At 45.7% G+C, this 24,778-nt stretch overlaps 1 protein-coding gene across 1 annotated transcript in view; it reads right to left on the bottom strand.

The window, feature by feature from the left end:
• LOC144122864 (uncharacterized) overlaps positions 1-24,778 on the bottom strand; it is a 968,996-nt gene that overhangs the window by 126,900 nt on the left and 817,318 nt on the right. The window contains exon 5 of the mRNA XM_077655844.1: positions 21,840-21,960. Within this exon, the coding sequence (XP_077511970.1) occupies positions 21,840-21,960 (121 nt within the window). The remainder of the gene's footprint in view (positions 1-21,839; positions 21,961-24,778) is intronic.

Raw genomic sequence — 24,778 nt, 5'->3', positions numbered from 1 at the left:
GACATTTCCTTTTGGACTCTATTTGCATTCTTCCACCTTGCATCGCTGTTGCTCTTCAGGCTTGAGTTGCCTATGCTCAACTCGGTCGTATCTTACGTCGTGCACTGGCTGGTAGGCGTGTGCAATTTTGGTTCTGAGAGGCCGTAGGGTAAAAGAGTGTGGCCTTCCTCTTTTGCGTGCCACGTCAGTAGTAGTACCAGATTTTGCGTGACTTTCCGCTATACTCAGAGTGAATTCAAGCGAATAAATGCTTAGTCCTTGGAATTCAGCTTCGTGCCAGTTATAAATTCTTTTTTTTAATTTGTAGGCTGTTTAAAATATTTTGATTGTTTTTTTTGTCTTTTTTATATGACGTCAGGGCGGAGAGGGCATCGAGGTATAGAGCGCCGCCACTAGCTCCGGACGTCCGCTAGGGGCTTCTTTCACGACATTTCACAGGTCATGAACTGTGCCACCGCAAAGGCGCCGTGAGGAGAGCTCCTTCTTCAAGACTGACCATATGTACTCGAAGGAACCAGCCACGCGTTAGGTGGCCACGGCAAGTAACGCATGGACGAGGTCGCTCATAGCGGGCGTTTTGTGAACAGTTCCATGAATCCCAGTGAGGATTTCGCAGCACCTCGGTCCGCACGAGCGGGCCGAGGTGGCATCAGCCATGTGTCAGCAGAGATAAGGCTGTCAAACCGGAGGTCGTGCCATATGTGCTAAAGGGAGCCCACCATTTGAAAAAAGTGGCTAACAAACATGGCGTGCCGGTTGCCTTCTCATCCCCAAGCAAGATGTCACAGCTCTGCGCGCGAATTGCGAGCAAAGACAAGAGTGGTTGCCGCGTCAGACATGCAAAGAAGTTTACGGATTGCTGCATCGTGGTGGTATATCAGATACCGCTGTCATGTGGGAATGTCTATGCGGGCCAAACAGGGCGGTGCATAAATGAAAGGGCAGGTGAGCACGCGCGCTCACTGAAAGACCTAAGTGGTGCGCATCTTCCTCAGCACTGCACTGAGTGTTCTGACTGCCCTCGAGCGGCAGAACATTTGTCGCAGGATAAATGCCAGTCCTGCAAAAAAAAAGTGTCAACCACGGTTTCATGAGATAAATATTTCGGTCAAAAGCAAAGATACTAGGGCAAGGGAACTACTGGAGGCATTTCATATAAGGAAGAGAGGCGTATATTGTATTAGTGATAGGTATGTGAATCTATACAAGTCGGAGATGGCATATCTTGAACAGTTCTCTTGATAGTGGTGTGTGGGACCTGGTATCACACGTGATCGGTTTTTTTTCTTATATTTGCTGCGCTGCCAGTGAATAAAGTTAGATGAAATTTAGCGGTAGTCCCGTGTGCCTCGGTCTAGTGTTTTTCTTGGTTGCGCTACAGTTCTTTTGTTGCAGTATGCATCATCTAGCCCAACAAAAAGTTCTTCTAAACATGCGCAGTGATAGTCTTGTGCGCGCGTGTAACTGACGGTGCACACTGCTACATCTCTTGACCGAAAAAAAACAAGGTTATGTTCGGCGTTCCGGCCAAGGAAACCGTTATGGCTCCCTACGTTGTCGAGTGCTTCTACGAAGGCCGTCTTCAGGCATTACCGGCTGAATCGAAGTATCGCCTGGCGGTTCCGTTTCTGAAGGAGGGTCCTGTATTTCTACTTTCGTAGTTCTTATATGTTCTCTTGTGCGACGCAAATGTCCGCTACCAGCATCCATTATGAAGAATCGCGGCGTGTTTGCAGTACCTACAGCCACTGCTGGGGCCCAGGTTTTCTGCACAGTATCATAGACGGACACTGTAGACCCTGTCTCTAGATCCGGGATATGTCTGGCCGACTTTGTTGTAGCACTTCTGTTGTCGGTTCCTAATGTCTGCTAGACGGCTTCGGACTGTTTCGGTGGGAATAGTCTTTGGCTCCAGATGACAGTCCAGCACTGGCAGCTTCTTTCTGGTGCGGCAGCCCATCAGTCTTTCGGCTGGGGACTGCAGTCTCTTGGTGAATTTCTCTATTCTAGCAGTGCGCTGCAAAATTCAAACGTGCCAAACGAGCATTTTTTAGCATGTTTTTTGCCTCTTGAACGGCACGCTCTGCCGTGGAATTGCCATGGGGATATTGGGGGCTGGTCGTGAAATAAATCTTTTTTGCGTCGTATACCGGCCGCCCTCCGGTGATTTCAACATATTTTTTAATATTTTGGAGGATATATTTAGATATGTGACAGACAATAAGTTAGATCTTTATTTAGGCGGCGATATAAATTTGAATATGCTTTTACGCACGAACACACAAAAGAAGCTCTGTGGTATTATGGATGCAAATGGCTGTTGGAATTCCACTTCAGAACCCACTCGTGTCACTCCAGATAGTTCTGTGATATTATGGATGCAAATGGCATTTGGAATACCATTTCAGAACCCTCTCGTGTCACTACAGATAGTTCCTCATTACTTGATATATTTATCACAAATATTAATACAAATTTAACGACTGCAAATACTGTATGCACGCAATGACCACTTTGGAATAGTAATGTCTGTTCGAAAATCTTATGTCGTAGCTAATAAAACCAGAAAAACAAAATTCTTACGAGAAATTACCCCTGCTACACTTAATTCGTTTCGTAGTTTCGTTAGTAAGAAGGACTGGAACCCTGTCTACGCAACTCAAGATAGTGACACAGCATACAGCAAATTCATTGACCTCTTCAAAGCACTGTACGATACACATTTCACATTACGTCCAAGAAGAAATCCGAAAAATGCTCGGAAGCCTTGGCTAACGCGGGAATTACTAGATTCGATTAAACATAAAAATGGCCTCTATGCTAAGTTTGTAAAAGACAAAGATACGCATGCCTTTTGCGAATTTAAAGCGTACGGAAATATGCTTACGTCTAGGCTACGTGCAGCAAAGAACGCCTATTTTGCAGATATATTTTCTGATGAGAGCATAAAACGTTCTGATGTACTCTGGTGAAAACTGAACTCAATAATGCATTCTGGCACTCAAGCAGTTATACCCGATACACTTATACATGAAGGGAAACGGCTAAATGGCAGCCAATTAGCTGACGCCTTAAATAGTTTTTTTGTACAGCAGGCCGATCACAGTGATTACTCCGGTGAAAACAATGCATCCCATGCTGAACGCTTCCTCTGTCAGACTGCGACATGCCATTCACTGTTCTTTTCTCCGACGGACTGCACAGAAGTATGCCTTTGTATCAATTCCATTAAAAATAGTATCTCCGAGGATGTATGTGGTATGCAGGTACTTCCTGTGAATCAAGTTCTTGACGTAATTTGTCCAGTCATTACTTTTATATATAACTTGATTTTGTCCACGGGCGTATTTCCCCAAGCAATGCAGACTGCACATGTGGTTCCTACATTTAAATCTGGAGATCGTAGTCTTTTCGTCAACTATCGCCCAATCTTGATACTGCCAGTATTTTCTAAAAGTATGGAAAAAATACTACACACCAAAATTGTATCGTTTTTATCGCGTAATAATCTTCTGCTCGATTATCAACATGGTTTCAGGAAGCATCGATCAACAGAAACAGCACTTTTAACGCAAAAAGAATTTATCATTGAAGCATTCACCAAAAAACGTGTGGTACTGGGCATCTATGTCGATTTTTCAAAGGCATTTGATCTTGTCAATCACACTATCCTTCTTTCAAAATTGCACAGATACGGCATTCGTGGAACACCACATGCGCTTCTTACATCATACCTTAGCAACAGGACACAATATGTCGAAATAAACAACATAAAATCTTCTTTGCAATCCGTTCATGCCGGCGTGCCACAGGGATGCCATACTCGGACCGCTACTCTTCCTTATTTATATTAATGATATGGTGCACTGCACTCAGGACGTAAAGTTTAATTCCTATGCGGACGACATCACCATTTTCGTTACCGGAAGTACGCAAGCAGATGTAGAGGAGCGAGCAAATATAGCGCTTTTGGCTTGGACTCTTGGGTCAAAGCAAACCACTTAAAAATAAACACAAGCAAAACAAAAGCAGTCCTATACATTCCAAAAGGGAAGGAATTACCGGATACCTTGAGCGTACGATTAGGAACAGAAAAAGTTGAAATTGTGAACTCTGTGAAAGTACTCGGAGTGGTCTTTTCAAGGCACCTTACATGGAACGACCGCATAGATTACTTGCATTCAAAAGTTGCATCAGAAGTTGGCGCCATCTCCCGAACAAGATACTTGCTGCCTTCTAAAATAAAACTCTTGTTATATAACGCGCTTGTGCTACCGCTCTTACAGTACTGCGGCTTAGTCTGGTGCACCACAGGGGTAACCAACTTATCCAAATTACACTTGTTGCAGAAAAGAGCATAACGGTATGTTGCAGGGTGTGTCTTACCGTCATCCAACCAAAGAGCTTTTCTTGAAGTATAATGTCCTCTCTGTGTTCTTTTTTGATTACAAGATAATCGTAGCTTATAAATATTTCATAAAATATAATGTAAGTATTGTCGTAAACCTTGCAGAATTAAAAGAAAATATCCGAGACCGACAAACCCGACACAAAGAAAAGTATCTTGTTTCAGTGCCTCGCACGTATTCATACACTCGATCATTATGCTACACTGTAACAAAACTACTGAATACGTTGCATGCAATTGGATTCGATCCAGTATATGAGCCTAATCGCCGAATTTTGTCTTTTTTGCCGTGAACAACTGTTGTGAACCTAGTGTTGCTATGTATCTAGAATGTTATCTTGATGTATTCTAATTTTAAGACTGTGTTTTTAGGATGTGTCTAATTTTGTTTTTGTGCTTTAGTGTGTGTTTTATTTTCATACGGACAAAAGTAATAATATGAAACTCTTCGATGTATAAAATGATGCAAACTGATCTTTCTCCTAGCTGTTGCTCTGCCAATTATTGTAAGGGACCAGGGCCTTGTCAAGCTGTCTTTCACAGCTTTTAGTCCTGGCCCCTTTCTTTTCGACAAAAAGAAAAATAAACTTGACATGGTTGACGTGGAAATGAGATGTGAATGACCTGAACTTTGCGCTGGTGAACGTGGGGCCGTTATCACTGCTTATTTTGGCAGGTATCCCGTGTGTTGCAAAAACTTCCATGCATGCTTGGATAACCGCTTGCGCTGTTGTGCGTCCTCGTAGTAGAACAAGTCCATGCCAACAGACTGCCAAGGTAAATTGGGCACTGGATGACTAAGCATTGGAAGCTTTGAATTTCTGTTTTTGTATTTCTGGCATACGGGGCAAGAAAGTGCAATCTCCCGGATAGCAGAATTCATGTTTGGCCAGAACATCACCTGTCGGGCCCTTGCCTTCATTTTCTCTTCTCCCCCGTGCGCCGCATGCAGTAAGCGGAGGACTTCCGGGCGCTTGGCTGGCGGGATGAACAGCTTGCTGTTCCGAAGCAGTCGGCCGTTCTCGACGTGCAGTTCGTCGCGGTAGGCCCAAAACGGTTGCAGAGCATCCGGTACTTGTAGCCTTGTCTCGGGCCACTCTGTGCTGGAGTAACAAAGCAACTGCGACATAAGTGAGTCTTTTTCGGTTTCCTCCCGGATACTTCGCAGCTGCTCGTCAGCAACCGGCAGGGAAGAAACAACATTGACTTCAAACTGCTCAGTTTCTTCTGCCAGTTCCACTTTACTCGGAAAACATGAGAGGGCGCCAGCTAAAAGAAGTTCTTTGCCTGGCTTGTACTTAACGATTATTGGGAACTTTTGAAGCACTAGACTCATGCGTTGGAGGCGTATCGGGCATTCAAACAAAGGCTTCTTGAATATCATTTCTAGTGGTCTGTGATCCGATTCGACCGTTACTTCTAGTTGTCCAAATATGTAATCTTGAAACTTTGTACAGCTATGGACGATTGCCAAAGTCTATTTTCGATTTGCGCGTACCGCTGTTGGGCTGCTGTCAGCGAACGGGATGAGTAAGCAAGAGGCTGTCCCTTTAGCAAAAGCACGGCCCCGACACCGTATTGGCTAGCATCAACGGATAATACCACAGGTTGGTCTTGCCGAGAGTATGTCAGGACTGGTGCTTGCATGAGGCTGGCACGGAGCTGTTGAAAACTACTCTCATGTGGGTCTGACCAAATCCATGCTGTCTTTCATTAAAAGCTCTCTAAGTGGAGCAGACAGAGTGGACATATTTGGCACGAAACGGGCCACGAAGTTCACCATGCCGAGAAACACTTGAAGCTCCTTACGATTTTTTGGTGATGGTACTTGTAGGATGTCCACCCGCTCAGGGTCTAGGCGGAGTCCTTCTTTGGTGAGTACATGGACCATGTAGCGTACTCGGGGCTGCAAGAAGTGACACTTTTTTCTGTTCATCTTCAAGATGTGTTATCTGCACCGTGTGAGCAATTTTGACAGGTTGCTATCGTGCTCCTCGCGAGTTTTTCCCCAGACTAAAATGTCATCCATTACAACGGCTACACCAGCATGCACCTCTACTACTCTGTGCGTTGCTCGTTGAAAAATTTCCGGAGCCGACGCTATGCCAAACGGCATCCGCAAAAACCTATATCTGCCATGCGGGGTGCTCATAGTGCACATGAGTGAGCTCGGTTCGTCCAGCTCCACTTGCCAGAACCCGGATGACGCGCCCAAGGTAGAAAAGTACCTTGATTCAGACAGACGCGGTACTATGTCTTCCAGGGTTGGCATGTGGTAATGCTCCCTAAGGATAGCCTTGTTCAAATCTGATGGGTCTAGGCATATGCGTACTTTTTCACCTTTGACCACCACCATCATGTGGCTTGCCCACAAAGTTGGTTATTACCTTTGCTATGACTCCATCACTTTCCATTCTTTGGAGCTCTGCTTTCACGCGTTCTTGAAGGGCAAGAGCGACTCTTCTTTCGGGCTTCAGCTGGACGTGGTAGGCGACACCGTTAAGTTCTCCTAGGCCTAGAAGGACGTCGTCAAATCTCTGGGGGTCACTACAACCGACCGCATCAATTGAACCTATGCGGCTTATCAGTCCAAGACGTTCAGCAACGCAGCCGCTCAGTGTCACTGGGACCTCAGGCTTGACGACATAAAATTCTGCTTCAGTGCTCTGTGGCTAACGGGCAGCTTAATCTTTTTTGATGCAATTACTTGTGGCCGAAAAACGTGCGCAGTGTAGCGGAGAACAGCTGCGCAGGCTGGGATGTTATACGCCTTAGCATCGCCTCGGACATTACACAGCAGTTTGCACCGGTGTCAATCTTGCACCTTACATACATGCTTGCGATAAGGACTCCTGAAGACCAGCGATCATCCCGATCTACGGCACGGATTTCAAGTGTTTGAAGAAAAAGTTCTTCGTCCTGTGTTAGGTGAACTTCTTGTACGCTTCGTCCTTTGTTGCGCGGTCGTGACAATGGCTTTTGACATGCACGCACGAAACGGCTGCGGCCTCCGCATTTGTTGCACTGTTTACCCAGAGCGGGACAGTTTTCACTTTTATGTTCATCGAAACCACATCTAAAGCAAGCGTTCGGTTTTGATTTCACTACTTCTATTCTGGCAGGATATGCGTCCTGTATTTCATTGAAACGTTCTTTGCCCTGTTCGCTAGCACGGCAGATTTCGACAGCTTTGCCGTAAGACGGATTTTCTAACACGAGTCTCTGCTGCAAAATTTTGTCCCTGATTCCAAGAATAATTCTGCTGCGCAGCATTCTGTCTTCTAGTGCGCCAAACTCGCACTGCTGTGCAAGTGTCCGCAGTTCTGTGAGCCAATCGTTGACCGACTCACCCTCTTGCTGGTTCCTGGAGCCGAAGCGAAATTTCGTTGAATGTCAGGTTCGTTGTTGGCTTGAAGTGGTCCTCAAACTTCTGCGTGACAATCTGGATGCCGTGCTTGTCGGCGTCATTCCAAAACGCGAAAGTGAAGAAAAATCGCCTGGCCTCTTCGCCAATTGCCATAAGGAACGTGGCAGCTTGAACCTCCTTTGTTTACTCTCTCAGCTTCGTGGCCGTTGCATATAGGTCGAACTCTTTCTTGCAGACGGTACAGCTGTAAAAAGCGTCTCCCGTTGTGTCCAGCGGTTTTGGTGGGGGAAACATTGACGACGCCATTTCTTTTCCAACTGTTGCGGTCGTTCCTGCTGGAACCGTTTCAGACTGCAAGGATACGTTTGCCATACAAGCTACGGTACGAAACCGCGTCCCACTTCTGACACCATGTAGCACGCAAGCATGTGGGAACGAGGAATGAATTTTATTACGAAGTGCGCCGGTATTTGTACCACCAGCTCTTGAGCTCAGACATGCGCAGTGACAGTCTTATGCGCGTGTCACTGACGGTGCACACTGCTACAAGAAGTTGCTAAGGGAGCCGGACCAATTGCTTCAAGCTCACGGCGGACAATATGGGTCACGTTCTCAGGTGAGGTCTGCTGGTTCCGAGAACAAAGATTTTGGCAGGAGGAAGACGCAGCCGTGTTGGGCAGGTGTGCGATATGCTAGGTGATCCGTCGGCTTTTGGTGTCCTCGAAGCGGCGGGATTCTTTTATGATGTCGGCGATCTTGTCGCAGTTTTTGTAGCAGAATTGACATCTGAGCTAGTTCGTTTTTCATTTTCAGATTGAAGATTGAAGATTGAAGGCGTCGTCTGCGATGCCCTTGAGCACATGTCCGACTTTGTCAGTCTCGCTCATCTTTGTATCCATTGTGTAGCCTAGAGACAATTCATCTTGAATATAAGAGATGTAGGACTCCGTGGATGACTGGGCGCTACTGGCAAGATCTCTTTTAGCGGCTAGCTACCGGCCGAGGTGTTTGCCGAAAAGGTCGATAAACTTCTGCTTACAGTCAGCCAAACTGGACAGTGTCTCTTCGTTGGCATCATACCACTTGAACGCCGTGCCCTTAAGGTAAAAAACTAGAGTTCGCAAGCATGAATGTTTGGTCCCAGCGGTTGTTAGTGCTGCACCGTTCATACCTGCGAAGCAAAGTCTCGACTTCGGCGTCATCGTCGCCAGAGACAGGTTCAGGATCACGAGGGCGAGTGAGGACGACGGAGGACACCGATGCTGCCGAATCTTCGGGGATGCTTCCGTCATTGTCGGCCGTGGTAGGTATAGTCCGATGCGTAGTTCCGTCTTGCCGCACCTCCACCAAGGATGTTGCGCGGAAATACTATTTACATTTGTTTACAAGTGTTTGGGGTTAGAATAAAGAGTTCCTAGCAGGGAGCACCAACACGAACAGGGAGCTGCATTAACCTCCTCTTCTTCGTTCGTCCTTTCACGCGAGAGGCCACTTCGTCTTGCATTGCCACTTCATCGAAACAATATATTCGTGCTATTCATATAATTTTAGTATATCATCATTAAAAGCAGAGGCAGGCTTAACATCTCTAGCTTGTAGACCTCGTGTCACTAGTATGTGCTTGGTTCATAAATTTTAGTACAGCTCACTTCGTCATCCGCCCTACATAAATCCGCCGGCGCGCATTTCAACCCGCATTAGTCATCCCCTTCAAGTTTCCCGGCCTCGTACGCGCACTACTACATTTGCAACGTCATAATTTCCACGTTCAGCCACGGACTGGAACAGCCTTCCACACGGCATCGCCGCAATCACCTGTCCATCAACATTTGTGAATTGTTTAGCGACCGTAAATAACAGCGAATAACTTATGTACATTACGTGTTTTCTTTGTTTATTAAATCTGATTTATACATGAACCCACCCCTTATGAAACACATCCAATCCCGGGGGCCTTTAAGGTAATAAACTGAAGTGAAGAGTTCATGCTCATAGGCAGCAGCAGTCCACATCAAGAAAGACGGTTTTCGTCATTGTCTTGTCACTAGTATGCACAGCGCAGAAAAGTGAGAAACAGGACCACCAAACAACCACCACCAATTTCGCTGCCCTTTGCAATTCCAAAGAACGAAATATTGCGCGGTAGCGTATATTCAGCTCGTCCGGTCGAAAAACCATTGCCGTGATCCAGGTTTGAAAGGAAGGCCTCAGAGACGTCAATACAATTTTGCCAGAAATTTAAAAGGAAGAAAGAAACTCGCTGGCATTGCGCTTCGAACCCAGGCTCATTTCGCGCCGGACGAGCACACAACGCTCATGCGAAAAAACGGTTCTGCTTTTGATTATTTTTTCTTTGTGCAACGTGGAAATTTGGGCTTGTTGGTTCATATTTCGTGGCAATAGCGCAAACAGGACCAGGGACCAAGACGAGTAGACACACACAGCGCTGACTTCCAACAACTGTATTGGGAAAAAACATTAATTTATACATGCACTTATTGCCGTGTCATCACAATGCATGCGCAAAACTCGGTGTGAACGTAGGTAGGCCAGTTCTTTTTTAGATAGTTTGACTGAAGGAGTGCTAACACAAGAAATTTCTAATCTAGCTATCTTTTCTGCTTCTATAATCTCACGAGTGCGCTTGTCCTTACTTTTTCCTACTAAAAAACACTTGTCTAGTAACGGCCTGCACTTATCACATGCGTTGGAATGTTTGACTAGCTCTCCGTCATTTTCGTTTTTGTTGCGTACATTGCAGTTATGCTCACGAAAACTGTCGTTGAAGCAGCGACCAGTTTGACCTACATATTGGCGCCCACAAGAGAGTGGAATCTGGTACACTACCCCAACCTTGCATTCAACAAATGGAATTTGATGCTTCTTCGCCCATTGATTGGACACAGGACGAGCATATTTGTTAACCTTGCATAGGCTGTTTAGCTTTTCAGGGGCAGAAAAAACAACTGACACATCGATACGATTAGCAATGCGCATAAGATTGTGAGAGATGGTATGCAAGTATGGAATAACGGACATTGTTTTTCTCTGTCTCTCCAAGGGCACATGCGCACCAGGTTGCAGCTCAGTGTTCAGCTTTCTGAGCGAACTTTCCGCTACTGAAATCTGAAGAAGACCAGGATAGCCAGCATGCTATAACCTACTGCACTGTTGTTGCAATCTTATATACATCAAATGCGGACAGGATTTTCGGAGGGCATTTTGAAAGCACAGGTTCGCTATAGCTCATTTTTACCAGTTCAGAGTGGGCAGATTTGAGGGGCTGGAGAGGCTTGCTATTGCGGGGTTCATAAGCCCAGCAGGTATGACCAGAAAGAAAGATGATGCTAATGTCAAGGAATCTTAGCTTGTCATTAGAGGGCAGTTCAAAAGTTAGAACAAACGGTTTAAAACTTTGTCTGAGCATAGTTAGAATGTTAAGGGCCTTGGATTCAAAGCAGTCATGGTCACTGTCAATAAAAATTAAGAAATAGTCAACGTATCTAAAAACTTTGGCAACCTGCATATTGTGTAATCTGTCTTTGCCGGCTTTGTCAAGTTCGGCTAAAAAGAGGTCACTTAAAATCGGGGCTATACAGGAGCCAATACAAATTCCTTCTTTATGAAGATGGGGCTTATCATTCCACAGGATAAAGGGGGACCTCAGATAAAAGGATAAAAGTTCTAAAAAGCTGCTAGCGCTAATACCTGCTGAGTTTTGAAAAGCAACGATTCCAAGCTGGTCAATACACTCTTCAAAACATTTTAGTAACTTATCATGCGGCAGTGAATAGCACAGGTCTTTGATGTCGACAGATAAAGCGCGAAGGTTATCACATTTACCCGACTGTTTTAAAATTAAAAACTTCGCTAGAATTTTTTACTAAAAACGGATCCTCTGTTTTTAGCAGGCTGATCTTACATTGCAAGAAACGAGACACCTGTCTTTGCCACGTGCCTTGTTCAGACACGATTGGTCTAAAAGGCCTCTCAGGCTTATGGGTTTTTGCACTGAAAAAAACATGGGTCTTGTTTTGCGTCTGAAATGCACTTAGAGAGGCTACACAAGTTGAACTTGTTACACAATTGTAACGCTTGCCTCTTAACTTTAGCTAACTTAATGCCTCATGGCAAGCGAACACGGAAGACACAGCACTATCAGCTTTTGATTTAAAGAGTTCTGGGGATAAAATTGCAAATCCACCTTCTTTACCGGCGGGAACCACCGTGAGGACACTCTCCATGAGGAAGGTTCGAACCTGATTGACCGGTTGTCTGGATGGGGCAGAATTGGAGCGGGAAAGAACGTCAACGCCTTCCGAGATGCAGCGATCATGCTCACTGGGAAGTGCATTCCGAGATATTTATTTATTTATTTATTTATTTATTTATTTATTTATTTATTTATTTATTTATTGATACTGTCAGCCGTAAGGCCGTTACAGGGTGGATGCATACAATTGAATACGTACACACAGCCACAAGTACACAAAGCCACAAGTACAAAATTTATACAACTTAAAATCATCAATTATTTTGCCAGCAGATAAAGCCACAAGTGCCTGATGTAGGTTAATGTTCAAAATAATACACTCAGTTTCAGACCACCGAGGATCGGAACCGCAGGTGAAGAACATAATGATTGACAGCAAGGACAAATGGCTTCTATAGGCTTAAATAACGGGACAGATAAGTTTCAAATTGGTGTAGATCGTCTGCTTGCAAAAGGTCCTGGGGCAAGGAATTCCATTCATATATGGTTCTGGGGAAGAAGGAGTATTTAAATGAATTGATTCGGGCCGTCATGGGTGTGACCTGATCTTTGTGAGAAGATCTCACAGCTCTAGAGGAACGCTGTGTCATGTAAACGCTTATGTTCAAGTTGAAGTGGTTAGTATATAGCAGATAAAACATTTTCAGCCTGGCGACTTTCCTTCGCTTTGAAAGTTGAGGCAAGTTTAGTTCATGAAGCATGTCAGTCACTGAATCTGTAGATCTGCATTTGGACAGAATGAATCGAGCCGCCCTTCGCTGAACTTTTTATATCCTGCCAATTTGGTTTTCCTGATGTGGATCCCATATTACGCTTGCATATTCCAGTGTCGGTCGTACCAGTGCGAGATAAGCTGTTAGTTTTGCTTTTGTGGAAGCAAGCTTCAGTTTTCTTCTTATGAACCACAATTTTGTTTCGGTCTTTGAGCATATGTTATTGATGTGTGCATGCCAGTTTAGATTTGAAGTTATAGTGACGCCTAGATATCTGAAATGGTCGACTCGAGTTATATAGTGCCCGTTTATTTCATAATCAAAAGAAAATATATTTTTCGTTTTATTGGAAATTGTAAGAAATGAAGTTTTTGCATAATTGATTTCCATTCTGGATAATGTGCACCATTGGTTGATAGTGCTCAATGCCGAATTTAATAGTAACTGGTCTTCTTGGTTTGAAATGACAGAGTAAATTAAACAATCATCCGCAAAAAGCCGGACTTTAACAGGGGGCGGAATAGATACTGCAATATCATTGACGTAGCATAAAAATAACAAGGGACCAAGCATAGACCCCTGAGGGACTCCCGAGGGCACTCCCAGGACGTCTGATTTGGCGCCATCTAATTCCACGAACTGGGTTCTGTTAGTTAGATAAGCCTGTATCCACCGTACAATATTTGTGTTTATGCCAAGTTCGAACAGTCTATCAATAAGTTCATCATGTGGGACACGGTCAAATGCTTTAGAGATGTCCAGGCAAACTGGATCCACTTGATCCCTGTTGTTTATTGCTTCAGAAAATACATGTACCGTTTCTACTAGCTGGGTAACAGTAGATAACCTCCGTCTGAAACCATGCTGACTGGGATTTAGCTTGTTGTTGCCCTCTAGATAGTCGGATAAGCAGTTTGCCAAGACATGCTCAAGCATTTTGCAACAGGCACAAGTGATAGAAATGGGTCTGTAATTATCGGAAATGTGCTTGTTTCCAGATTTATGTATTGGTACAGCTCTAGCCTGGAGCCAATCTTTTGGTAAAGAATGCTGCTCCAGAGATGCCTTAAATATGATTAGTAAATATTTAGATACCCATTCCGCATATCGTCTAAGAAACTCATTAGGAATAGTATCAGGACCAGAAGACTTTTTCGTGTCTAAATTAAGTAGGAGAGAAAATATACCTTGCTCAGACAAAGTGACATCTGCCATGTCTGATGGCGGTATGCCCTTTTCGCTACTAGAGTTCTCAGGCGGAGATATAGGGTGGCTGCACACAGAATGAAAATAAGTATTGCACCTGTTAGCAATTTCTGCTTGATCAGTAATAACATGACCATCCACTTCAATAAACCTCATTTGTTCATATGAGGGTGAAAGGTGACGCCAAAAACGCTGTGGGGAAGTCTTCATAAATTTTGTTAGCTTTTCAGAAAAGTATTGTTCTTTCGCTGTCATCAACATCTGTTTAAGCATCAAGGAAAGGCGCGAAATTTCATTTTGATTCTTTTCTCGATTGCGTTTTCTACGTTTTATCTTGCGTTTTAGTTGGATAATTTTACGACTTATCCAAGGATTATGCTTTCTGACACTTTTAATTCGATGGGGAACGAAATTTTTCAGACAAAAGTTGACAATGCGTTTAAACTTTGTCCACAATGTGTTGACGTCATCCTGCACATCAAATGAGCCCAAAGACATTTCCAAATAGTCTAAAATGCTTTCATCCTCAGCTCTTGAAAAGTCTTTAACAAAAATAGTCCGCTTTTTTTCATGTTTTGGTGGTATAAGTTGATTTAGGGTGACTAAGAAAAGCTTATGATCAGAAAGCCCTTCCTGGATAGACACTTCATATTCGGTTATTTTACTACTTATAAAACCCAAGTCCAATATTGATTCCCTACTTGCTCCTATCCTTGTTGCTTGTTTAACAATTTGTGTTAGATCATTATTAAAAGCGATGTCTAGCAAGGCATCACAGTGTTTAGCATCAGTTGTATCTATGTCTAGCGACTCCCAACGCACGTGCGGCAAATTGAAATCACCTGCTATGATTACTCTTGCATTCGCAGATACATTACTTGGAAGATATTCTTGCAACGACTCAAGAAATATGACAGGGGCGTTAGGGGGCCTATAAACCGCAGCAATGACACAGAAAGAAACGCCAAGTTTTAGCCTGCACCAGGTGCTCTCTGTGTTGGGGCAATCTTTCATGGGAACAAATTCAATTCCTTCTTTAAAAATGAGGGCTACACCACCACCATGTGAAGCACGATCCTTCCGAATCATTCTATATGTAGGCGGTATAATCTCACTGTCAGCAATTTCAGGACGCAACCACGTTTCTGTAACTGCAACGACATCTGGCTGATGAATCATGATAATGTGTTCGAGTTCAGCGGTTTTATTCAGGAGGCTGCGCGCATTGATATTTATCAGTACAAAATTCCTTTCTTCCGTCTCACACTGTCACGTTGTTTCGCTATCAGTTACGAGCGGCCGTTCTGCCTTCGTAAGGCAGTTCTTTTCGTCATCCCAGAAAAAAGCTTCTTTGTCAATGAAAATCCTGTCGCGTTCGAGTTGAACCTTTGCGCCATTGTTCTTTTCATGTTTAGCACTATCCCATAGTTTCTTATGCTTTTGCAAAGTTGCCTGAGAATAATCATGTGATAACGAAAATTTGCTGCCCTTTAATTTCTGGCAGTTATCAAATAATTTCATCTTTTCGTTGTAGTCAAAAAGTCTAAGTATCACTGGACGCGCCTTGTCCGTACGCTTCTTTCCAAGTCTGTGTATCCGCTCCACTGTGTTAACTTGAACACCAAGGCGTTCATGGAAAACATCATGCAACACTTTCTTCTTGAGATCATCAGTGGTTTCGATTTCTGTTTCGGCTATGCCAAACACAAGAACGTTATTTCGGCGACTTCTATCTTCCAGCTCAATTATTTTCTGTTGCTTTGAACGGATAGTGGCTCCCATGCTCTGTATCAACGAGTCTAGTCGTTCTTCATTTTTATGTACATTCACTAAAGTATTTTCAATCTCATGGATCTTTGCACTGACTTTTTCTAGTTGTTTAGAAAGAGTACTCTGATTTTCTTTAATTTCCTTGACATCTTCCATTAGAGTTTTCTGCCCTTTCATGAGTTTACTAAACATTTGCTTGACAGTTTCTGGCCCAGGGTTTAGTTCAACATCTCCGGAAAGCATCAACAAAATTGAAATACACTCCAGCACAACATCAGCACACACTGCGGGGCACGGCAGGACAATGATGAACCTATCATCACTTCTAAAACATTTTACATGCTTACTAACCTGTAAAAACAGGATAAACGGTTCAGATGGCTTCATTCTGGAGGCTTCGCCGTGCCCACAGTACGGCTCGATGTCGACTGAGCTTAAGTAGCTGGTGCTGTCCGTAGTGATTGCCGCAGTAGCCGTCGAAGGGAACACGTGCGCAGGTCCGTCCCAGGTGGCAGCTTTCCACATAGGTAGCAGCAAAAGATTATCTTCAAAGCTTGTAGCGACAAAGCACGTACTCGAGGCGTGATCCAAAGTTGAACCACGGCACAGGAAAACCTGTAAAAACAGGATAAACGGTTCAGATGGCTTCATTCTTGAGGCTTCGCCGTGCACTAACGAGAGGAGTTCCGGTGGCAACCTCTGAGGCTGAACTGCGAACTTGGGCCCCAGGGAGAGGACATGAGAGACAACGGGAGGTAGGTCCAGCGGTTCAAGGGCGTGAATTTGGTTTTTAGCTGACTGCTGCTTTAGCTCGACTGCATTCCGAAGCTGGTTCAACTGCGTGCTCCAGATGAACTCGGTTGTGCGATAGTCGACGAAAAGCTTCCGAGGCGGCATGATGGTCGAACAGCTGAGCAGCCAAGAGTTGTCTGTAGAGCCTGGCTTGTCTGTTGTACTCAGCTTTCATGATCTTGCACACTCTTGCTATGTGACCAGCTGAAGGAAGGAAGCCACCAAAAAGCCTCTTGACTTTGTCTTTACTGCGCCTCTTCTTTTCTTGCATGTGCATCACTCCCGCTCAGCTACCGAATGCTTGCGTAAACACATGCTGTTCCGCAATGCATACACACATTCTCATGTCTTCGTACACTACGGGAGACACACACACGCGGCTAGAACCTGCAAGCATTCAGGCTGCAGGCCCTGCACAGCATAACCCCCCTCCCCCCGCACCAATGCGCCCAACAAATCACTTTACTCACTCGTTGTCTCTCGCTTAAAACAGCAACGAGAGCCCATCCAAAGGCACCTCATTTAAATTTTTCCTTGCTATGACACCACTGTCAGCGAATCACTGCGGAACACGGAACAATACCGAATATCAGAGCCTTGACGCATGCAACAAAATTCTATCCAGCCACAGATCACGGGCAGCAGCCGCCCCTATCGCAATAGTTGGAAGGCATCCTGTCACGTTACGCAGTCTTGGTATTCTGACTGGATGTCGGCACAGGTACGCCATAAAGGTGATGTTGAGGTGAGCCAACCTCACAGCCGGCTTAACGAAGAATTGTTACGAGAATTTAATTTGCGATTTTCTCCGGAAGGCTGCTAGATGTCCAACACACACACACACACACACACACACACACACACACACACACACACACACACACACACACACACACACACACACACACACACACACACACACACACACACACACACACACACACACACACACACACACACACACACACACACACACACACACACACACACACACACACACACACACACACACACACACGCACACGCACACGCACACGCACACGCACACGCACACGCACACACACACACACACACACACACACACACACACACACACACACACGCACACGCACACGCACACGCACACGCACACACACACACACACACACACACACACACACACACACACACACACACACACACACACACGCACGCACGCACGCACGCACGCACGCACACACACACACACACACACACACACACACACGCACGCACGCACGCAAATTAGCAGCGGTTTAACTACTGCTGAACCTAGTTAGAGAGCGAAAGCTATGGTGTATCGGGAAAGTAGACGCGGATTGGCGTCTCTAACGTTGAGTGCGTTCCGCACACCGGATAGGCAGCGCGCCTACCCTGCTGCCCTGGCAGGTAGCAGGTAATGATTGATAGCGAGAGGCTGGTCACCCAATGAGCGTTGCGGCCTATTGCTGCAGCACCGCGTGTCCGCGACAACGTTGTCGGCGCTTATGCATGCAACCCGCACTCTCTATCTCACCACTATCACGTGCCCAAAAGCGCATTTGAGGTGTCCACTGACCCAGGGAGCCAATTATGCGCCCTTCCTTTCCTCATAATCATCGGAGTCTAGAACGTAGTTAACGCCAATGAACACAATAAACACCGACGGTCTATAGTAACAGAGGCGAGCACTCGGTTTCGGCGGTCAGTCAGTCAGTGAACTTTATTTAGCCAAAGGGTGGTAGCTTGCTCCCCCGAGGGCCTCAGCAAAAGCCGAGGGCCCGGGGGGTTGGGCTACCGGGCTGGGGACAGTGCTCTTGGTCGGTCACAGCCTCGGCTGTCAGGGTGATGACTTTTCCTGCGTAGCGGGATCCTCGCTTTGCAGAAAATCATCACAGGCTGTTTCATGATTGAACTCCGCGGCACCCGGGGTGTTGCCACATTGTATAGTTATGTTTGCCAAAGTACCTTTAGCTCCACAGTATTTACATACTCAGTTCTCTCCCTTGTGCTCATTGTATATATCTACGATTTCTGGCGAAAATTAGGTGTTCGTTTGTATTTTCCTCCAGGGCATTGCTTCCATTAGTGAGAGCGATTTGTCTGCGGGTGGTAATGTAGTCTGTAGCCTTCCGTGATTTTTCGGTATGTGACCGGTGCTTCTCTTAGGTTTTTGCATGCTGGCACCTCCATCGTTGGCCGGAGGTTGCTCCATCGTTGCTCGGGCAAGGATGTGCGCTGCTTCATTCCCTCTGCCGTTCTTATGGGCCAGTACCTATATTCATGTCCTGGTTCTCTCCCTATCCAGACCTCTTAGGTTGCGTTCTGCCTCCTTAGAGAGGCGGCCTTTGCTGTAGTTGCGTAGCACTGTCTTGCTGTCGCTGATTATCTCTCTTGCGCGAGTCCTTCTACAGGCTAGCGCTACAGCAACTTCTGCGATTTCGAAGTGTTGCGTGTTGATCGATCCTGTAGTGACTGGATTGCCCTCCTCGTCTACAACCGCCGCTACGGCAGCTCCGTCCTTGCTTCCAGTGGCATCCACGTAGGCGACGTTTTCTGCCGGCATGTGCTCTAATTTTTTTTCGAGGGCTCTGACCCTTTGATTTCGTCTTGCCTTATTAAATTCTGGGTGCATGTTTTTAGGTATTAATTTTATGTTTTATTTATCGATACTGTTGGCCGGAGGCCGTTACAGGGTGGTTGCAAGACAAGGTATACAAGATAGGAATGGTGGTGTAGTCAAGAACAGACCAAAAGGAATACATACACAAGAAAAGGCATAAAGCAAGAAAAAGCAAAAGACGAAATACATCACGGTTTCATCAGATTTTGCCGGTGCCGCTAGATGAGACAGGTGAATTACGACCAGGAATATAGAATCTTAATTGGACAAATTACCATCAATAACGTAGTAGCTATGTATTCCCAGCCGAAGTAAACAGTTTTGTTAGTCTAGTTTCGAATTTATTTATTCTGCCTACTGTTAATAATTCATGTGGCAACGAGTTCCATTCCTCTACGGTTCTGGGGAAAAACGAGTACTTATGTACATCTATTCGTGCTGAAATGGGCTGGATTTGCTCTTGGTGGCTGCTTCTGACTGTTCGAGAGATACGCTGTTTCATGTACTGTTTTGTATCGAGGTTAGAGCAGTTACGGCGAATCAGATAGAGAAATCTTAATCTAGCTATCTTTCTACGTTGGGAAAGTGGAGGAAGTTTCAGTTTCCTGAGCATCTCAGTTGCGGAGTCGGCTGAACGATATTTCGACAAGATGAACCTTGCTGCTCTTTGAATTTTTTCAATTTTATCTATCATATTTTTCCTAAAAGGGTCCCATACGACGCTCGCGTACTCTAATGCGGGACGAATAAGCGTTGAATATGCGGCTAATTTAGTTTTTTTAGGAGCGAATTTTAACTTTCGCCTCCAGAGCTTTTTGTCAGCTGAGGAGCATTTTTTTTATGTGCTGTTCAGGTCATTCGATATGGTAATTCCGAGGTATTTAAAGTTATTCACATGGCTTATGGCCTTACCATCCATCTCGTAATCTAACGAGAGTATATTTTTATTCTTATTCGTTATCATTATATACATCGTCCTACTGTAATTTATTTTCATCTTCCACTTACTCCACGCTGACTTTCTTGTTTCCTCCGACCGGTGCTAGGCCTACCATCCTTACGATGGTCCTGCCTGCTTCGGTGCCACTCAGCCTCTCCATCTGTGCTGTTCTTACTCCTTCTCTAAACTTTGGCGTCGGTGGCTGAGTGACGTCATAGCTGTCATGTGGTTTCTCCTCGGTTCACGGTCAAACTCGTGCTCACGGCGAAGAAGCGGCGGAGGGGAGCAGTAGAGCTTTCGCTTTAAAGAAAAACGTAGGCAGTGCTTCTGAGGAGCACTCTTTACGTATTTCTAAGTTTGCGTAGTGGCTCAGTGGTTAGGGCGCTCGGCTACTGAGCCGGAGTTCCCGGCTCAGAGCCCGGCCGCGGCGGCCGCGTTTCGATGGATGCGAAACGCAAAGGCGCTTGTGCACTGTGTGATGTCAGTGCAGGTTAAGATCCCCAGGTATTCTAAATTATTCCGGAGCTCTTCACTACGGCACCTCACTCTGTCTCTTCTTTCACTCCCACCTTACTCCCTTCCCTTACTGAGCGGTTCATGTTTTGGTTTAGCTCCGCTATACCAGGCTGTGGAAAGCAAGAGCTTGGTTTGCGTATGGTTTTACTGGGTCAGGCGTTCCCTAACTTCTTCCATATACCTTGCATGGCAAGCAATATCTTTGGGATCATCACACTCTGGCCTGCGCCGCCGATACACACTCGTAACCGATGGCTGGGTATCCATGGCTAAACACTAGCGAGCCGCCGCCGGCTCCGCGCTTTTCATTGTCTCCGCCCGCGCAGCTGTGGCGTGACACGTGGCCCATGACGTTTCAAATCACATGGTTGGACGCACGGTGGAGGCTCGGCCATTTGGCGGTGCAGCCACTCCGATTCCCGGCGTAGCTGTGCCATGTCACGTGCTTGTGATGATACTCTCCGGCTGTTGCAAGGCTGGTTTCTAGGAGCCCAGCATGCTCGCTCCTGCTAGACAAGTAAAGGTTTCGCTTTAAAACCACTTATTCAGTTTTTTTTCTTTTTGGGCTCCTTTAAACCATCCAGAAAGAAATCACTAGAGCCCTCCCCCATTCACAGAGAAAGCGAACTTTTCATGAAATTTTAAATGTGTGGACTGCCGCAGAAGCCCACCACACCGCTGTTGTAGCGGATTACCAGAGGAGGCCCCACTGGCGTTAATAGCTTAGCCAATATCCTCCACTTCGCAAATTGTGCATAAAGTCGTACATACAACCACATGTATTCTGTGAAGCGAACGCACAAACTTCGCCAGTTGGCGGACATGTGCGCACAGCCGAGCCAACATGGAGCGCCTATTTAGACTTAACAAAAGAATTTCTTGAGCAGCGAGTGTACATCAGCCCCTGAAACGCGCCGAGAGCATATCCTCTGTACTTAGCCAACTAATTAGCAATCCTCCCTGAGCTTTGTGAAGTTGCAAGGCTTATTCACCATCGAAGAAATTAGCTGCTTGCCGCACCATGTATCAAGCATGTTTAATGTGCGTATTTCAAAGTATAACGACTGTATGTGCCAGTGTCTTTAATTAGTGTGTGAATGGCGTCCTTCGTCAGCCTATCTACTTTCAGTGTAGGGCTCTTGCTCGTTCAGCTGTGTCTCGGGCCCCTTGGAAAATGATCCTTTCAAACCCGGCATCGACGCATTGTTCATGCCGCGGAAGTGGGCGTCCTCACCAGAAAGATGTCGCCCTCGACGGCCTCCTTGTGCGGCAGGTACGGGTTGGGGAAGCGCACCGAGTGCAGCTGCGCCGAAACACGCAGCTGCTGCGTCGCGAAGATCACTTTCTCCACAAGCCTGCAAAGACATGGCCTGACGTCAAGCGCTGCGCCCGGTGCACATGCTTTTTCGCACGGTCTCGTATGCGCTGAATCAGTTGTGCAACGCGGGGGAAGGGGTTGGATGGGGGGATAAATAGACATGTAAAGGGTATTTCACATTGCACCACGATTTTGCCTCTTTCACTCCCTCCTTTACCCTTCCCTTACGGCGCGGTTCAGGTGTCCAACGATATATGAGACAGATACTGCGCCATTTCCTTTCCCCCCATAACCAATTATTATTATTATTATCTCCGGTTAGTATGATGCCCAGCACTCGACAACCCGCACTGTTTCATGCTCACGCACAGAGAAACATTCCTGATTGGCTGGTGCTGTGCAGTGATCAAGTTGTGACAGGGAGGAAACTGAGGGTTGGAATCGATACAGTCATCATCAGCCTAGCTATATTCACAGCAGGACAGAGAATTCTCTCATGTCCCTGCCGCTAAGCATGGCTTGTGCCAGATGAGGCCAATATATCCCAGAAAACTTCCTAATTTCATCCACCCACCTAGCCCTATGACGACCGCTAGTGCGCTTATTCACTTTGCATGTCCATGCTCATTTATAATTGGTAGCGACCGGGGTATCACTAACTCATGTTACACCATTCATGTTCCTTTGCATAACTCGCTGCATGGTCTCCAATTTAATACATAAGGTGTTAGTCTGGCTAGTCGGTACATGGTAATAACTGAAGGCACAGCGCACGAAGGACGGGAGTAAGAAGAGACAAACACAGGGCTGAGTTACGACTTACAGGCTTTATTGCTCGCACGCAATAAATAGGCGAAAAGAAGCACAATCAACAGAAGAACAGCATCAGTGATGATTGTAAAAAACACACAAAACAACAAAAGCACACAATCGCAACCTACACCAATGAACTTAACTGTTAAGATGGTCAATTTCTTTTTGTGTTAGCGCGACGGAAGGTTTGCTGACGCAGTTGTCAAGTCCCAGGTGAATTAAAAGAGCTTCCACGATTTCCCGCGTACGTTGGTCCTTATGTTTATACAGTATTCTAGTACGGCCTAAAAAAGGAGTGCATGTACAGGAAAGCCAATGTATAACCATATTGCTTTTGGGGGGGTGGTGGTTTTAGGGAGCGTTTATGCTCGCTTAGGCGACCATTCAGGCAGCGCCCTGTTTGGCCAATATAAAATCGTCCACAGGAGAGATCTATCTTATAGACATTTTTACAGCACTGCACATAGGGTTATTCGTGATTTTTTCCGCATTCGGCAGGTGGAGGTCCTTCACGGTTTGCGGTTTTACACAAGCGCTGCAGTTTGTTTGGGGCAGAAAAGATGACTCTGACACCGGCTTTTCCTGCAATTCTTTTCAGGTTATGTGATTCCTTGTGCACATAAGGTATCACCGCTAAGTTTCGGTTTTCTGCTGCAGGCGAACTCGTTGTTTTTGTTCTGAATTCGGCAAGAATTTTCTCCGCTACAGAACGCAGGATGTGGTCTGAAAAGCCGGCCTTTTTCAGCCTCATGATCTGGCTTCTGAAGCTAGATTGCATTTGATGGGAACATGACCTGGAAATGGCATTTTTGCGACAGCCTCGTTTTACTATTTTTGAATGAGAGGATGAGTAAGATAGAATCCCTTTTTGTGCTCGGGGTGAGTAGCGCCAGCACACCCCTTCGTCGCACATCATTGTCTGCAGGTCCAGAAAGCGAATGCCGTTATGATCCGGAACTGCATCGTTAGTTGAAGTGGTTTTAGACAAGACGTGAACAATGTGAGGATGTCACTGGCTTGATCTGCAACACTGTGGCCACTCCTTAATCAAAAAATCACCAGAAAGTCATCAACGTATCGGAACACACGTACCACTGAAGATCCAAGTAAGGCTTTTTGCAAATTTTGGTCCAAGGAAGCTAGTAGACAGTCACTGAGGAACGGAGCGAGACCGGAGTCTATACAGACGCCCTCCTTCTGGATAAAGTGGCTGCCGTTGAAAGACACGACCGTCGAGAGCAGATATAGATCTAGTAGATCAAGGAGGCTGGCAACGTCAATTCCGCAGTGGTTTCGAAATTTGGTGCACCGTACAGGTCAATCGCTTGACTCACGGAAATGTACACGGCATCTTGAGGGAGGGAATAGAACATGTCCTTGATGTCAACCGACAAGGCGCTGACATTTTTCAAAGGCTTCTCCTGGAAAAATTCCGACACAATTGCTGGGCGGCGCACAAGGAAACGGTCATTGATAGTTCTGAAAAACACTTTTTAAGGTATGACCCGAGGGCAAGTTGTCAGGTGCCCTTTTCGGTTACAATGACCCGGAAAGGACATTCCTCCTTGCGGGGTTTGGCTGAGAAGAAGCATTGCAAGCTCGAGCCGGTGCTTTTGTTTACATTTGTTCCCAGCTTGTCCAAGCCAAGCCTTTCACATCTGAGCAGTGCTTCCTTTTTCGCCTTATTGGGGTGGAATTTCTTCACAAGATGAAAATTTTCACTTATGGCATCTTGAGCTTTCTTGTGACTATCTGAACAGTTAAGTTCGCTTGTGCAGGTTGCGATTGCGTGACTTTGCTGTGTGTTTTTTGACAATCATCACTGATACTGTTCTATCTGTTTATTGTGCTCCTTTTCGCCTATTTATTGCGTGCGATCAATAAAGCCTTTCAGTCGTAAGTCAGCGCTGTGTTCGTCTCTTTCTTAGTCCCGTCCTTCGTGCGCTGTGCCTTCAGTAATCTCCAATTTAAGTTCAACCATTTTTGTTGGCCTCCACGTTTTTGTACCATACTCGAGTACCGGTAAGGTACAGCTGTTACTT

The sequence above is a fragment of the Amblyomma americanum genome, chromosome 3, assembly GCF_052857255.1.
Source record: "Amblyomma americanum isolate KBUSLIRL-KWMA chromosome 3, ASM5285725v1, whole genome shotgun sequence".
Lineage (NCBI taxonomy): Eukaryota > Metazoa > Arthropoda > Arachnida > Ixodida > Ixodidae > Amblyomma > Amblyomma americanum.
The sequence above is the reverse complement of the archived record's forward strand: the minus strand, read 5'-3'. Positions and strand labels throughout refer to the sequence as shown.